This window comes from Strix uralensis, chromosome 3, assembly GCF_047716275.1.
Source record: "Strix uralensis isolate ZFMK-TIS-50842 chromosome 3, bStrUra1, whole genome shotgun sequence".
Taxonomy (NCBI): domain Eukaryota; kingdom Metazoa; phylum Chordata; class Aves; order Strigiformes; family Strigidae; genus Strix; species Strix uralensis.
Genome location: NC_133974.1, coordinates 47,758,357 through 47,776,138, shown reverse-complemented (window position 1 = coordinate 47,776,138; position 17,782 = coordinate 47,758,357). Strand labels below are relative to the sequence as shown.

The 17,782-nt window shown below is 34.9% G+C and overlaps 1 protein-coding gene across 6 annotated transcripts in view; it reads right to left on the bottom strand.

The window, feature by feature from the left end:
• GRIK2 (glutamate ionotropic receptor kainate type subunit 2) overlaps nt 1-17,782 on the bottom strand; it is a 445,887-nt gene that overhangs the window by 278,230 nt on the left and 149,875 nt on the right. For 5 of the 6 annotated variants that reach the window (XM_074862173.1, XM_074862175.1, XM_074862179.1 and 2 more), the window contains one exon: nt 14,161-14,418. In XM_074862173.1, coding sequence (XP_074718274.1) covers nt 14,161-14,418 — 258 coding nt within the window. Of the gene's footprint in view, nt 1-14,160; nt 14,438-17,782 lie in introns of all 6 variants that reach the window. The other variant, XM_074862178.1, reaches the window with a different exon arrangement.

Here is a 17,782-nt window from a genome sequence, read left to right as displayed (position 1 = left end):
CTACATTAAGATCATTTCACCCAATTTTGGCACTGTAAAGTATCCTTATAATTGTCATCCGTTATATTTAAACCCATTTAAATACACTACCAATGGTCTTTAGTGTCTTTAATAGAGGAAGAGCTTTAAGATACGTAATCCAGAAAAATGTATCTTCTTACAGCAAACATAATTAATACACCTCTTATTACCAACTTTAGAGTCCAACATTTTAGCAGGATTTTTCAGTCTTGAAGTTGAAGCATTGGAGAGTAACCAGGACAGTACCTGTGTATGCATGTACATGCATATATATTACAGATATTACTGCATTAGAGCTTTATGCACTTGCAATCTGCAATAAAAATGCACTACAATTAGTGGAGGTGACAAGAAGAAGAGTTCAAAAATATCTACTATTACGTTGACTTATATTATTTTTCTATTGTTAATCTTGATTCCTACCAGGAAAATTATAGCATTATGTGAGTAAAAAGAAGGAGAAGTACCTGGTAACTGACTTCAGCAGCAGTTTTGCCAAAACAAATTCTATTTAACAAACCCTTTGTCAAGAGATATAGCTGCTCGCTTTGGAATAGCTTCAGCTGAAAACTTAAAAATTAGATTCATTAGGGCAAGCCAAGATACACTAATCACCCATGATAATAATAGTATTTACCAGAATGAACTCTGGAAGTCTATTTGAATGACAAAATTTCCTTCGGGGGAAAAAAGTGTAGATGTATAGAGGCTGCCTAATGTCAAGCTATCCATAACTATGTACTTATGTCCTTATCAAAGCATACTGTAGTGACCTACTACCCCCAACTCTTCTTCAGAGATACAGAACTTCTGTTTATAAATCAGAACACCCTTAGACCATGTTGACATATTCTACCACATCTTGATGAATTCATTCCAAGCTTCACTCTCCCCATATGTGGCCTTTCAGCCTATACGAATACACTTAAGGTATGGTGTTTCAAAACCAGCTGTTTATGACGTTAGAAAAAATGATTTGATCATGAAGTTGGGGATTTTGTTGGGGGAAGAGGGTTGTTGTTATGAGAATATTTCTTTTGAGCATATCACTAAAAAAAATTTTTATTCACACTGAAAAGCCAGTTCTGGGTCACCAAGCATGAGAGGACAAATTATTTCCAACCGAAAATATTTTTCAAAAACTATGTTGGATGGTAGCCATGCCAGTAATCAGAGAAACATTTCAGTTCAGGTAGCTAGTTCTCTCCTGGCATTTCTTTCCCAAATCATCATCTTTTCATAGTGTTTATGGTCTGGACTGGACTGAAACTAAATCTGCTCCAGATGCAAAACTTCAATGTAGAATAATGGTACTGATGCCAGCAATTTATTTACTGACTTCATTGTCTGCCAAAACAAGATTTCTCTCTCTAAAACTTTACGTAATCATGGGTATGATGCAGTCTCCCAACTTTCATCTTGCTCTCATTTGACATATTGAGGTGTGTGCTATTCTGTGTCATATGTTCATTTTCACTTTAAAGGCTTTACAGTTTCCTGTATTAAGAATAAACTAATTCAAAGATTAAATCTGTATGGTAAGGAGGGAAATACTTGAATGTCTTTGGTTCCAAAATTTGACCTGAGCTTTAAAGGTTCAGTGTTAGAGAGCTGATACCTGATTTGCCTTCAGATCCAGACTTTCATATTCAGCTGCATGCCCAAGTATAGTAATTAGTACCCTCTGGGCACATTAGGAGAGAAAGTCCCGTCCCCAAACCTCAGGTGATCCTTAATTTGTATGTGGAAGGATGGACCTGACTCAAGACCTTTAACCTTTATCTCCAGCAGTCTTACCCATTTTTGATCAATTTCAGCTCAACAAACAGAGGCTACTTTGTTGGAGAACCTAGAACAATAGTGATCATACAAATGGTATGAGTATGTGTCACCAGACTGAGGAGACTTTTCTTTCACTCCTTGACCTGCACTTCCACAAAATGATGCTGATATAACCAGTGGTGTACTTCAAGAGCACAGTAATACTAATATCTGAGAAAAATGTTCCTTTGGTAAACAAACAAAATAAGGCAGAACTATGTTTTTAACTAGACATGTGTGTGCATGTATGTATATGTATTTGAAATATAAACCTCATTATTATGAAAGATCTAAAAGTATCTATACTAAAGACAGAAAAAACCTTTCTTTCAGACTAAAAAAAAAACTGTTTTGAAACATTTATTACAGAAAAACAGAAGTGGTTTTTAATTATATTCATAATTAATACTGAAGTTGAGATTACTAAAATGTAATATATAGGGGAGACTAGCCTTAGGGTTAAAAATCGCTGAACAAGAAAACCAGGGATCCAAGTTTAACTCCACAGACAGTCAGATTTCCATTCCGATACTGTGCAAATCACTTAATTTTTCTGTCTCTTGGGTCTTAGCATGTGAATATTAAATCCATTTTACTGATGTTTCAGCATAACCAGCTGTAATTGAAGTGCAAGGCAATAATCAGCTTTATTGTTTTCCTTAAATATGCTAAGTGAGAACGTCAGAGCACGGGTGCAAATGTCTTTTATAGTTAGTTTCAAACAGCCAATCCCGATTCAACCTATTTCCAGTAACAATTCTTTTCTAATAATGGCTTTTCAGCACTGCAGTGAAAAAAAACCTCTACCCCATCCCACACAATTCCACAAGAGGGAATCAATGTGCTGCCTAAGTTCAAAAAGGTCTTCAGTTCATGGAAAGGTTTTGATCTTGAAGATCACCATTACAAGATGAAGAAAATAAGTTTTTTCATATCACCTGAGTACTTATCAGCTGCAGCATACAGCAGATAGGAGAAAAAAAAAAAAAAGTACTGTCCATTCCTTCCCTCACCTCTGCACCTAGTGTGTGAAAATATAAGAAAAAAAAAATTTAGTATCATTGAAGAAAATGTTGAAAATTAAGAAAACATTACACCTTTTATATTAGATTTCCATGTTTTTCTAGTCTCCAGCAACACGTGACATTTCTTTACATATGTGGCTCTATTGGCGAATGCATGATTTGAAATACTATTATTATTCAGTTTTCTGAACATGTTTTTTGAACATTTTCAGAAAGCCTTATCTTTATTTCAATGTGATGATGGTGACAGAAAAGACAATTAACAGTACTGGACATTTCAAAAGAATACTTGTAATAGTGTAAAGTATGATCTCTCAAATGGCTGACATCCATGAGCAGTGCAGTTTAATGAGGGTGAAGAGGAAAAAGGAGATCTACCACAGTCAAAGGACAAAACAGTTTTTGTCAAAGCTGTCAGAAGCAATGATAAAAGAAGCGGTAGAAAAAGTTAGCAATTTCTAGTCATACCATAAGTATCACTATTGTATCAAACTATACAAAACTGAATAAAAAATAATATCTATAAGCAATCAAAATGGATTTTGTTGGAAAAGAAATATAAATGAACTGAAATTTACTCTAGGTAAGCACATTTATTCTTGGAAACAACAGCAGTTCTATTTTTGCTAAAAAAGTTGGTAAGAGTGCAAGAGAGAAGAAAAATCTGGAATTGAAACTAAAACATATTAAGATGGAAATATTTGAGCTGAGACTGATGTAAAGCAATTCACAAAGGGGTTGACATCTCAAATGCATTTGACAGCGTTCCTCCAACCAGAGAACAAAGTATGTAATACTAAAGTTGGAGTATAACAGGTAGTTAATTTTGGATAAATCTGAATTTAAATTTATGCCCCATGCAAGATGTGATAGTGATTATGTCTCCATTTTCTTCTTTTCACTTAAAGAGTTTTCTTGTCACATTTTTCTGTACTTGAAAATAGTGAATAAAATTTTCCCATCTTCATGAAAGAAAGAATTATTTTGATCATAATTTCCCTAGTCAATTTTCTGTAGGATTTAAATTCATAAATTTATTCAATCCCACAAAAGCAAAACAATTTAAAATACCATTTAGAATATGTTCATTATTAATGCAATAATTTCTGGAAATATTACCTCTATTTCTGTTCCTTAGGCTTATAGAAAAATACTATAAAGTACCTTATGGATTTATTTTATTTTTATTTTAAACTTATAGTTTTCTTCTTATAATACTGTGTCTTGTTGCAGTAAGTCCAAATTCAATTCTTGGCCAAATTGGGGCAGGGGAGGCTGGTCTGTTGTACACGTTTTCCTGAAAGATGGGCTGGAATTGTGCATTGTTTAATTTGATGACATATATTTTTCTTTTCAAAAAATTAATTAAAATCAGTATAGAAATATTCTCAAAGAATAGCTACAGGTCCATTTACAAAAAGAATAACTGAATTTAACTTCTTTCTCTTCAGACAGCTAGATAAAGTAATTCTTAAACTTCCAAACTGCAAAAAGACTAAAAGTTTGAAACTGAAATTTTAACTTCACAACATCCTCCTTAACACTGGTATTTTTATAGAGCACTGGAAAAAATATTTCTGAACTTTACTGAACAAATGATACAATAGCTTTCTAAGAAAAGGAATACACCAAACTAAATAACCAGCTACATCCAAATACCACAATTAGGTTTAGCACATAACTACTACTGGTATTTTCACTTGAAACTACTGTGCACAGCGCTTGAAACACTGTACTGAGATACTATACAATCAGTCTGGAAAATATTTCTTCATTCTCCAAAACCAGATAAAAATTATTAGTGCTATTATTACCATTCTACCAAATCTGAGTTTATTAAGAAAGGCTTAAAAATCTATTGTCTTTAATAAGAAGATTCAATAAAAATGTGGATGTTTTCACAAATGCTGCAACCTCTGTTTGACTCAATGACTGAACAGATGTGGAACAGAACTGCATACCATTCCAGCTGATATGCATGGGAAGCCTCAAGTCTGCTTTGTTCCCCATGGTAAATATAGCTCTCCTTTAGATATTCATCCCATTCATTCCATTAAATAATGCACAAATTTGAAATGCACAAGAATATTGTCATTTAACACGCTGTGCTAAGCTATCCCATTCCACTCTGTATGTTTGGTAAGATTTGTATACAAGTTCATTTATTTGCAGAGAGAATACCCACCCAGCCCTTCAAGAACAACCAGTACTGTGAATTCTGCATCTGCTTCTTAGAACCAGAATAAATGCTAGTTAAAATTGCACAAGCCAAAATAGTATAAATATACACAGGTATAGTTTTCATGTAGCTAACATCTAATATAAATCCAATTTGAGGAATCACTATCAGTGGAGTAACTTAATAGTAGTTTATAATTTGGTATTTCTGCACATTCAATAGAAACATTAGTCAGCATCGGTGGTAGGGAACAGTCCTGATATTTTAAGGTCTTTTAAGGTCTTTTCTGTTCTGTCTGGTAAAAGCAGTATGAAAACATTGTTGATCAGAGAAATAAATCACCCAAATAAACCACAACCCAGAAAAACAAAACCAAAAAAACCCCAACAGACCACCAAATCTCATGAGATGGACTTTCCACAGCTTTTCAAGAATACCTGTTATTTCATTCTAACTTAAATATTCCTAGCTAAATAATTTCTGCTACAATTTTAAACATGTCCCTAACTATGCTGTTTAATATAGAGGATAGTTTATTTGTTTCCTTTTGCAAGACCTTTTGTCCACTTTCCCTAGACTAAATGAACACTCTTTTAGTGTCTCCTCCCAGGTCATATTTTCCTAAGCCTCTGATCCGAAGAACCCTCATCTTTCTTGAGACCTTCTGCAAAAAACAATGTAATATGGTGTGATGCCTTTCTTATGGAGATTAAATTGGAGTTACCTGGGAATTTCTTACACATGAAATTCCAGGTCATACATCTGAGTACAACATTATGCTTTGTTTCTCATAATGCCATTGTTGGGTTATCCACAATGACCACGTCTTACGTTCAATAGATAGCTATTAATCTACTTTAACACAAATTATATTTCCTAGAGTATTGTAACTCCTGAGTTTATCACCTGCATATGTAATTTGTATACTCTTCATACCAGAAAATGAACCTTGTAAGTATATCTTTTCAGTTTTGCAGTAAGCCGAAAACCAATCTATTTACGCCTTGTTGCTTTTGCATCAATTTGACAGCAGTTGCATAAGGAACCTATTTCTCTAATTTGCATATGAGAATGTCACCTTGAACAGTATGACTTTGACTTAATATTTATCACATCTACTGCATTTTCCTTACCCACAAGGTATGTTGACTTGTCAAAGCACTTTCCCAGGAATAGAAATTCAGCTGTCTGGTCCATATCAAAACAAACAAACAAACAAACAAACAAAAAAATCCCACCTACTACAACCTCACTTTATTCTACCCAATTCTAAGCAGGTTCCAAGTTAGAAAAGTAATTGGGAATGGGTGGGTGATTTAGATGTTAAGTGAACATAAGGAAACAGGATAAATGTACTTCAAAACCTGGACAAATAAATATTTGGGATAAATCCAAGATTGCTTACCTTTTCCATACTTCTAGAATGTCATCTATCATACATAAGTTCTCAAAAGGTAATTATTAACAGATCTAAGATTACTTCATTTTAAAGTTTTCAATCACTTACTCAAGTGATATGAAAACTTAGGTCCCTTGACAGCCATTGTTTTATTATATTCAATTTCAGTATTATTTAAGAAATCATCAACTGATCTGAATCTTCTTTGGTTTAGACTCCAACTAATTCTGTTGGCAGAATTTTATGTTTTAATGACATTCACTTTCTTGAGTCTATGCAATATATTTTGCTGTTTTGCACTTCCTTAATAATAAACCATTATTTTTCATTCCCAAGCATTGATTCACTGTCAGAAATATCACAATAGCATCTAATATGTGGGCATTTAGTATTTTCAGTATTAAAAAAGTGAACATACTTTATAATGTCTTTCTAAGAATATTGTAAGAACTGTGTCCTTCTATATTCCTTTTTGCAGTAAACACCTAGTTTGAGATATTTGTTGATATTAAAACCTTGCCTTTGTTAGTTTTGTTAGATGATTCTAAAAAGGATGGGAAGAAAAAACATTGTCCACTTAAATTTCTTGGTTTAGTGCTTTGTTTTGAATCTTGATCCACAGTAATGCAAATCACAATAACAATCATAGAACATAGAATGGTTCGGGTTGGAAGGGACCTTAAAGATCATCTAGTTCCAATCCCTGCCATGGGCAGAGACACCTTCCACTAGATCAGGTTGCTCAAAGCCCCGTCCAACCTGGCTTTGAACACTTCCATGGAGGGGGCATCCACAGCTTCTCTGGGCAACTTGTTCCAGTGTCTCACCACCCTCACAGTAAAGAATTTCTTCCTTATATCTAATCTAGAGCTACCCTCTTTCAGTTTAAAACTGTTACCCCTTGTCCTATCACTACACTCCCTGATAAAAAGTCCTTCCCCATCTTTCCTGTAGGCCCCCATTAAATACTGGAAGGCTGCTATAACATCTCCCCAGAGCCTTCTTTTTTCCAGGCTGAACAACGCCACTCTCTCGGCCTGTCCTCATAAGGGATGTGCTCCAGCCCCCTGATCATCTTTGTGGCCCTCCCCTGGACTTGCTCAAGCAGGTCTATGTCTATTGTCTATAACAATACTCCTTTGTGCTTTTTTTAATTACACTGTTTCTCCCAAAAGATGTGTCCTAATGTATTGTGGACCAAGGACCCCAGATTATCTTTAAGAAATCTCTCCCTATTTCTGCCTGTCATCTATTCTTGAACAAATTTTACCCTTCTATATCAAAATGTCAAACCTGACATATATTCTATTGCATGCCAGCCATGTCAGTTTGTGAGTTTCTGTTCTAGATAACCCAGATTGAAGTCTTGTCTTCTAGATTCAGGTGAGATGCACTGTTATTGTATCAGTTGTCAAACGCTCAAATACAGCATTTTATTCCTTCTCTCTCGTTCTGCTAAGAATAGACCTTAGTTATACAGGTGTGTTTATAAAGAAAAACTTTTCACATAAATTAAGTTGCTCAATTCATTTTCAGAAAAACAGAGATGAGCAGGCCTTTTCAGACCATCTCATCTTCCATCCTCCTTCTCAGCTGCCTGTTCTCTAAAGTTTCTTGAGCTCCTTTTCTCATCTTTATAGTGCATTATGTATATTCTCCTTAAAGAGATATTTTCTCCCTATCCAAGATTTATTTTGAATCACAAGATTTTTTTTCTTTAATCCTTTAGCAATGTTTCCCACTTGCCATCACCCCACATCCATTTTACCCCAAGATATTTAATTTCTCTTAGTGTAAAGTTATATGAACTGCAAAGGTGAGTATTCTTTTTTATTAGGGAAAAAAGAAGGAAAAAAAACCACACAAAACAAACCACAAGTTGTAAGATATCTGGAAATAAGATATGTGAAATATATGTGAAGTTGGAAGGGACCTACAATGACCATCTAGTCCAACTGTCTGACCACTTCAGGGCTGACCAAAAGTTAAAGCATGTTGTTAAGGGCATTGTCCAAATGCCTCTTAAACACTGACAGGCTTGGGGCATTGACTGCTTCTCTAGGAAGCCTGTTCCAGTGTTTGACAACCTTCTCTAAAGAAATGCTTCCTAATGTCAAGTCAGAACCTCTCCCTGGCACAGCTTTGAACCATTCCCATGCATTCTGTCACTGGATACCAGGGAGAAGACCTCAGCACCTTCCTCTCCACTTCCCCTCCTCAGAAAGCTGTAGAGAGCAAGATCACCCCTCAGCCTTCTGTTCTCCAAACTTGACAAACTCAGTGTCCTCAGCCACTTCTCACAGGGCATCATGCCTTCCAGCCCTTTCACCAGCTTTGTTGCCCTCCTCCAGACAAATTCAAATTCCTTAACATTCGTTTTAAATTGTGGGGGCCAGAACTGCACACAATACTCAAGGTGAAGCCACAACAACATTAAATACAGCAGGAATAATATAATGTGAATTTTAATACTGGTCCCAAGAAATAAATTGTAGGTCTTTTTACAAATCAATGTTTCCTGTATACTATAGTAAAAATAACAAAATGACCTCTTTCTTTTTCGTTCATTTTGAATTAAAGCACAGGATTCAATATTGAAGACCAATGCAAAATATTTTTATTTCTGAAGTAATTTTTTCCAGTTTCTACTTTGGCTTCTTTTCATAGATGCAACAGATTTTTGGTGTTTATATTCATTCACCCAAGACCAAAACAAATGTTAATTAAGAAAAAAACCCAGAACCCTGTTTATATCAACTTGATCTGCATAAAGCTTTAGTTGGCAATACAAGTGTCACTATAATTTAAAGGCCCCAACACCTAACTCTTCAGGTATGCTTTGTTTTGGAATTATCTGATATTCACAAACTTATTTAGAATGTATTTAGTCTGTTTTCTTTAATACAGAGATTAGAATATGTACTTGAATTTAAGTTACTGTTTTGAGACCAATTAAAACCATTAGGACATGCAGCTGATTAAAATACTGCCATTTTTCCACTTTTCTTTGTTAAAGACAATTGACTATATAAAATCTGTAAATGTGAAAAGATTTAATTAGTGTCCAGGGACAGTTTAGTGGTATTTAATTAGCAAAGAGACCATAAATTACGTTAAGGAAAAAACCCAAAACTAACCAGACTCTCTTTACATTCTGCTAGGTTTGGGATTTTTTTACGGAAAATTCTAGTTAAAAAGAATAATACTTTGACATTTAGAATTATTACAGGAAGCAATAATCTTCAGACTAGCAAGAAGTGTTCTAGAGCCTCATTCTAATTTTTGGTCTGTACAACAGATGGACTACATTAAAAAAATAGTCTTGAGAGCTAAAATAACGGGAGAAATGAAATCATAGAAGGAAGCAGAATATAGCTATTATTTAATGTTAAAGAAAAAAAAAATGAGGTGCAGGACTACTCAAACACAGATTCACAAAAAAAGGATTCACACATTTTTTTTCTTCTCTGAAAGAAGAGAGTCCTCTACCTACTGTCACAATGCTTACTCCATAAAATATTGCTAGGGTAGAAGATTTTAGTATAATATTAAAAACTTCGCCCATTCTATGTTTATTTCTATTTCTATTACCTTATTCCCACTGTAACAGACTGCATCTCTTCTTACTGAGACAAGATAAAATTAACCTTTCTAGTTTATTCATCTATATCTTACTTGTAGTCTTGACTCTTCCTTATTATGCTGTATTCAATCTCATCTTTGCTCTCTCCAGTGTTATTGATCATATCCCTTTAGAAATATCTCTGTCCCTGTTTCAGCATGACACAACCTCCATTTTCTCCTGTGCCAAGTTATCCTGCTTTTGTCATTAGAGGCTCCTGAACAGGTGTGGCAGGTCTGATCAGTACAGAACAAACAACCCAGTATTCTGAGGTCCAGGCTGACTTGAGGAGCAATAGCCAGACTCCATAGGTTAATGTTCTCCGACATTTTCATTTATGCATCATAAAACTGGGGAGGATTGGGGGCAGGGTCTAGGTGCTACCCATAGTACATGAAAAACAATTTATTTATGTCTTTTCTTAAATTAGTAACAAGATGTAGAGATATTCCTCCACAGAGAATGCAGGGAGAATATTTCAATGAGGGAGATAACCCAGTAATGGCTGTTCTTTGTGGTAATCTTTTAGATGTGCAGATGTTCATTATTGCAAAAGGAGCCTGGGATTACAATTTCTCTCTTAATTCAAACTGGGGTCTAAACTCTGTACCACCTTTGTAACACACAATCTCAGATCAAACTGGATCCAGATCAAATACAAGTGGAGGGCTGCATCTACGCTTATGTAGAGTGCCTTGAGTAACATCAGGAAAATGCTCTGCTGTCTATTAGAGTCACATAACTGGCTTTCCTTCCTATAAGATAAGAGCATGGGGGATTGCATTCAATCGGACACAATGGTGCTGTCAAGAGGCAGGCGAAGTGTGCCCTTGAAGTATCAGTCTCCAGTGCATTCCTAGGAATGACACTAGAGTTAACATGGGCTTTTACTGACTGCAGTGTCAAATAACCGCACAGATTTTTCCATTTGTGTTTACTCAAGAAGACATATCCCATACTGAAGGAATGAAGAATATGGACACAGCTGTTATTAGAATTCTTTGAAGTGGGTGAGGTATCTTTCCTTTATTAGTGAAGTAAAAGTTTAACAATTCATTAGAGAGTTCATAAAACTGAGCTGTAACAAAAGGATATTTTAAAAAAATCATACTTTCCCTCAGAATGGACCTACAATCTTCCAGGATTTTGGCATATAGGCAACTCCCCATAATATATCTTGAGAAGACTCCAGACATAGCTTATGCACGTCTTCTACCTTTTCTTTCTGTTTATAATAGAAGTATCATGTCCCCTTGTAGCCATGTTTAAGAAATACTAATAGAAATACATAAGTAAATTTGTCCCCCAAAAAATATTAATTTTAGCAGTTAAAAAAATTATCACTGTAACTTCTATACCAACATATGATTGTTTTGACCAGGGTGTACTTCTGGGAATTGTCCATTCAGATAAAAGAAATCCATAACACTAAAGCTATCATAAAACAAGGCATGCATTATCATCCTAAACAACTTTTCAGTAAAGGAGAGTAAAATGTAGGGGATTAAAAGAGAAACCAAGGAGGGGAAAATAAGAATGATATCCATCTTATATTGAGGAATCACTGGTCAAATGAAAGAAACAGATATAAACAGTGATAAATATTTTGTCTTTGTTGCTTTCATTTTAACGGATTTGAAATTGTCTTAAATGGCACAAGGAGTCTTACAACACAGATTCTAAATATTAGCTGAAGCTATCACATTCAGCTTCAGCCCTAGGTTCACAACTGAATATTTATCTTATCCCATGGCAGGAGATAACCTCTTCAGCTGCAGTAACTACTTCCTTTCAAAAGATTCCTCTCCCCCCACCCCTTGCCTCAAAAAACACCAGTTTGCAGTTGAGCTATAACAAGATTTAAACTCTACTTCTTTAAGACTGATAGTTTCTCATAGCTAAGAGTTGTTCCCATATGTACTTCAAAGGCAAGCAATGCTGTGGACTTCACAGCAGTGTGTCCTGCTTTTGAAGTCTGAATTATCCATAGGAGATGCTACTAACAAAGAGAAACGGACAGTCTTTAAAAGGTAGAATTTAAATTTACTTACAGCAAATGTCACAAAAAAAAAGAGATAGGATTACCTTTTTAAAACTGATTCTTTTTTCTGTCTCTTCAGACAGCAATAGATTTCAAGAAAAAAAGATGTTGTAGCTGGGATTACTGTTTATCAGCAGGAACAACCAGTATCATAATATAAAAGGTCTAGCCACTCCAGAAAGAAATATAAAGTGAATATTTCCTGAAATAAGTCTTTATGCTTTTTAAATAAACTAAATACCTGAATCACCTTATTCATTGTCAGATTTATTTAAAATTTATTTTAAAAGAGCTCATGTTCTTTTTTCTCTTAAATGTTAACAGTAGTCACAGGTAGATCAAGTAGATCACAACATACACAAGAAAAACTTCTTTTCCACCTTCATTCTTATTTCTACTTATATTCTGACTTCAAAACATACTTTATGAAAAGATCAGGTCTAGCATGATTGTTAACAGCATATCTCTTTCAGAAATCATGGAGTTTAGAGAGCCCATTAAACATGAAATATTTCTTTTGGGTTTGTGGGGATTTTTTTTCTAGAAGGGGAGAAAGTTACTTGAAAATTCTCAGCAAAGCAGTTTCAAAGTGTTAAAATGTATAACTTTTCTAACTGAAAGGCCTGTTTAAAAAGGTAACCTGTTTATTATAAAAATAATCTCCAAATGATTTCAAAGTGAAATATTTCCAATTGATGTAAAATTAAGTCTATAACCATTTCACTGAATCACAAATTACTTTTTCAATCATAAATTTATTAAAATTTGAGACTTTTTTTCACTTCTTGTCCTATTTCAGAACAGTAATACAAAAAATATCAGAAAACATTAATGAACAAGCTACATATTTCTTAAGTCTGGAAAGCTAAACTTTTAGGGAGGCAGCCTCTAAACTTCACTGCCTTGGTTTTTTTTAAAAGTCATGAAGAAAAAGTCAGCTATGAATAATTATATGCACTGCCATCTCTGTTTCCTTCTCACCTTTTCATAGCTATACAAACATCTTGTTTGAACTTAAACAGCAAGCAGGCATTCTGTACTGTTGTAACTGGTTTATCTAGCAGAGTTAGTCTTCACTACATGTAGCCTCACATGTAACACACATTGTTTCTTGATCTTTATTTTTTTTATTTCAGATTTAGATAGATAGTAGCATTATGTAACAGGGTATCAACAATCTTCCAGTTCACTGAACCATGAGAAGGGTTTGAGGCTCAGCATGCTCTTTTCTTGCCAATGACAGTTCAACCAGCATGGAAGAAGTTAGCAACATTTCCAAGAAGATTAAATATATCTCATTTGGCTAAGTACCCTCTTTGTATCTTCCATTACAGTGAGATTTTCCTCTTACCAAGGTCTTAGTTCTGACCACCGCTAGATAGACCTCAAATCAAACTTAATTTTTTAAAGTATTTTGCAAAGATGTCACTGTCAAGGCAAAACAGAAGGGCAAAACAAATTTTAGGTTGAGATAAGGGAAAGGTAACAAACTGGTATATTTCTGTTGGAGACTCAAGAGTCCACTTTTAACTCAACTAATCTACAAAACAAGCCTCCAAACTTTCTTTGATTTCAATTCCTAGCAGCTAAAACCAGGGCTCCTTCTGTAAAAAAGCAGATACCGAAATTCCCCGAAAAAATGACATCTGTTTTCTAACTTAACTAATTCCAGAAGCAGTGCTAGAATTTAGGTCTTTTATTTCACTGGGCATACTAGTACATCTTTCAAGTTGTCATATTTTTCTTCAAAATTTAAGTTTTAAATAAAATCAAAAGATGTAGCTGTTAACAACTGTTAAAACACTGCAGAAAATGCAGATAGAGCATGACTGATTTGTTGAGAGCTGTGAGCTCAAACACATAGAATTCAGCAACTGAAGCATACTTATGAGAATACTTATGCTAATAAATCCACATTACTTGTTATACACTACCATGCAATTGTAATTTAGTTAAGATTTCTTAAACTAAGAAATATGAGTAGTGACACCCCTTCTCTCTTCCTTTGTACATGTGAATATAACTGCACACAGTCTAATGCTTTAGCCTTACCAGTGCTGTCATCATAAACAACAGTAACAGTTTTCCACTTGAAGAACTGCACAAGGTCAAGGATGGCACGGCTGAGTGAAGAGAAATCTGGATAGAGGCTGACATAGAAGGAGTCCTTGTTGTCTGACACCTGATGTTTCCAGCGGGTCTGGATATGTGGAACACCCAAAGCGTTGCAGATGGATTGCACAGCATTAGCTGAGGAGCTATGGGATGGTCCGAAGATGGCAGCCACCCCAAGGGACAGCTGATCGCAGGCTGAAGAGGAGACAGAAGTCTGTCAATGATGAGAGGAAAGAAGGCAGTGTGCCAGAAGGTATTGCACAATTCATATTAAACAAAAGGCACTCCATGAAATATAACTTCATTGCTGATAGATCTGCCTTCTTGTGTAACACTTTCATTTACACAGATTTCAACTTCAGAATATATTTCTAAGCTTTCACTATGAGCTGATGAATAGCAACACTTAACACTGAAATAGCACTCACCTACACTTAATAAACACTTTTATGTCAGTGGAAGTCACAAAGGCCAACAATTGTGTATCTTTTAAAAAGCACTGACAGGAGAAGAGATTTATGCTGAGCTGCATCTTACATTTGGAAAAGGGCTATATGGGACAGTATTCTAACCTAGGCTGTTTAAGCACTCTTTCCTCAATCAATCAGCACTATTTCTAATGAGATCCTAATTACTCAGAAATTGTACATGTTAATTCTAGTTAAGTATCAGTCAAATGATTAATTTCATTGAAATGGACATTTGAATTTCTGTGTCTGAAAACCAGGCATGCTGACTAGCAAAATTTAAAGGTCAACATTTTCCCTAAAACAAAATTAAATTGTTATCTGCAAATGAAAAAAAAAAAATCAGTGCCCCTTCTTAAACACTGGAAATATTCAGTATTGTTACACCTATATTAGTAGATAAAACTGGCCCTGAGAGTCACTGACACTCTGCATTCAGGTGGCTTAGCTCTCCTCTTTCAAATATAGAGTGGCCATAACTATTCTGTGCATTAGCCATCTCTGGTCTGTGTTATCGCCCAGAGTATACTCCAGTATTACCTTGTAGAATATTACTTGGGACATGCCAGAAAGAAGACAGGAAAATTAGTCAGTACTGCAGACCAGTGTTTCAGCCCATGCCCTGATCCTCTTTAGATCACTACCATATGATGATCACCACCTTTATGATTACGCAGTTCTGAAAAACAACAGATTCTGTCTTCGAAGAAAACATCCTACTTGGTAGAGAGAAGTAATGAAAAGTATCTCCCTAATCCAATCTAGATGTGAGTATTTGTATGAAGTTTGATTAATTAATACTGTTACGCCACCATCAATGTTCCTGACAGCTGAGGAGACAAGCAGTAGAAACACATCTCGCTGCATTACTTTACTCAGCCAGTCGAAAATTAATTGTTTTATTGGGCACATCCTTTTCAACATGATGAAAATATTGTAGTCTTTCAAGTGTATCCCAGGAACTATGCTAGTGCACCTTTTTATTACTGCAGAGCACCGGTGATTTAAATGAGCTTCTCATATACACACAAGATCTCTGTTGCGTCAGATCAGGGCCTAACTGACTAGCTCGATTAAAAAAAAAAAAAAAAATATGCTAATATTGCCCTTCCTAAGAGTAATCAACAAGCTTTATGCAAATGTCAGTAAATGGGATCACTAACAACAGCAATAGCTACCAGATGGCTTTTCAATGGGCTTTTTTTTGTCCTCTTTCTGAGGTTTGAATAATGCAATGCTTTTGCACGTGATTTAATATGGCACTGGTTCTATCAGATGCATACCAATTTTTCTAGTGCAACTAAGGGATACTTTGTTTGCATTTACATTATTCTTCACTGAAACAGTATCTTGGAAATATCCTCTTGTCTTCAGGTTGCTCTTTCATACAGTACCTTTAAAAATCCATTAATATTTCATCTATATTCAACTTCAAAAGTATGTGTTACTAAGAGGTCTAAGCAGGCTGCTTTTGATGCAGCGCCTGCCTGCTCACTAATGGACATAATCATGAACTACAAAATGAGTCAAATGCTTAAACCTCATTGTTAAAACTCTGCTTTGGAGCCATCATAATAAAATGAGCCATTTTATGTTAACCTTTAGCCTTTGATTCTGAACTAGAGCACCTGTCAGCACAAATGTAGTTGGCTGTACTGTGAATTGATGAAGCAAAAAGCTATTAGCACTGGAAGATTACACAGATTTTGATACAGCCTGACCAGTTACAAATAAAGAGTTACATTCTCGTCCAAGATGCCAGTGGGAACAGTGAATATATATGATCTATTCAATATATCCAATCAATGGCATGTTGCCATTATAACTTCAGCTATTAGAATCTATCAAGAATTAGTAACATAATATTAGGGCTAGACTGAACATTCAAGCAAACCCCAAGTAAGGACTAAAAGTAGTTATAAGGTCTCAGGAAAGGCTTAAAGAATTAACGATTGCAGAAAAAATTTCTCTGGTCTCTACATCCTCCCTCCGGTATGGAGAAAAACTGTTCCATTAAATTTCACAGGACAGCTTGTGCTGGAGTCAGAATGCAGTTGAATTTGGAAGATGAGGGGGAAAGGAGAAAGAAGGGGCCAGAATTAAGGATTAGCCCATTTATTCACTGTTGGCCGAGATGGAATAGAAAGAGTAATCTCTCAGAACCTGCTTTAATCCATCATCCAAAACAGCAGAATAACAACTCAAAATACTTTGTTAAAAGTGTTGTTTGCCTCTTTCTTCTTCCACACACTCTCCACTGCAAAGAAACTGTCTTGCTAGGCATAAATTTTTAGCCAATAATATTTTTTCATAAATCAAAGCATCTGACAATGATGAAACTGTGTGTATTTCTGTATAAATATGGATACTATTTTCATACCTAACAACAGTTGATATTAGAATTGTTTATTTAGCAAAAAAAAGGTTAGCAATATTAATTCTGTATGTTACAACAAAAGAGAAAATAATTTCTCATAATATCTAAACTGAAATTTTAAATCAGTATTATATGACATTTTTAGGGTGTACTTCATGTACATTCATCCTGACACAGCAACTCTTCCCTATGTAGCTTTTCTAATGTGGCATCAAATGTTTTTATTCATCTTAGCCCACTATAACACCAGAAATCCCTTATTGTGTAAAGCTTCCAGTCTTCAACACTTGGGAGTGGCAGATCACTTGGCAGATTTAGACTAGAAACCTGCCATAAGAAATACAGGTTGACCTTTGATTCTTTCACCCTTCCTATTTTGTTAACATTAACATTCATATGACGTTGGCTCTTCGGTTTATAAAAAAATGGTTGTAAAGAACATGTAATACAGTGTAAAATTCAGTCCTACTGAGTTCTGACAAGAGGCTTTGTATTTTCTCCTATAAATACGTATTGAATTTCTTGGGCTTTGTACTTTCTAGGATATGGCAATGATGCAAGAAAACTTCCATCTACTGTCATAGACTTGAATGTAAAGCAATCTGAAAACTTCAAATTTTTATGAGAATCAAAGATTTGAAAGTTTAGGAAAAATGTTCAAAATCGGTTTTAATTTTTAATTTTTCTTTAAACAAATAATTTATAGTTAGGGGAA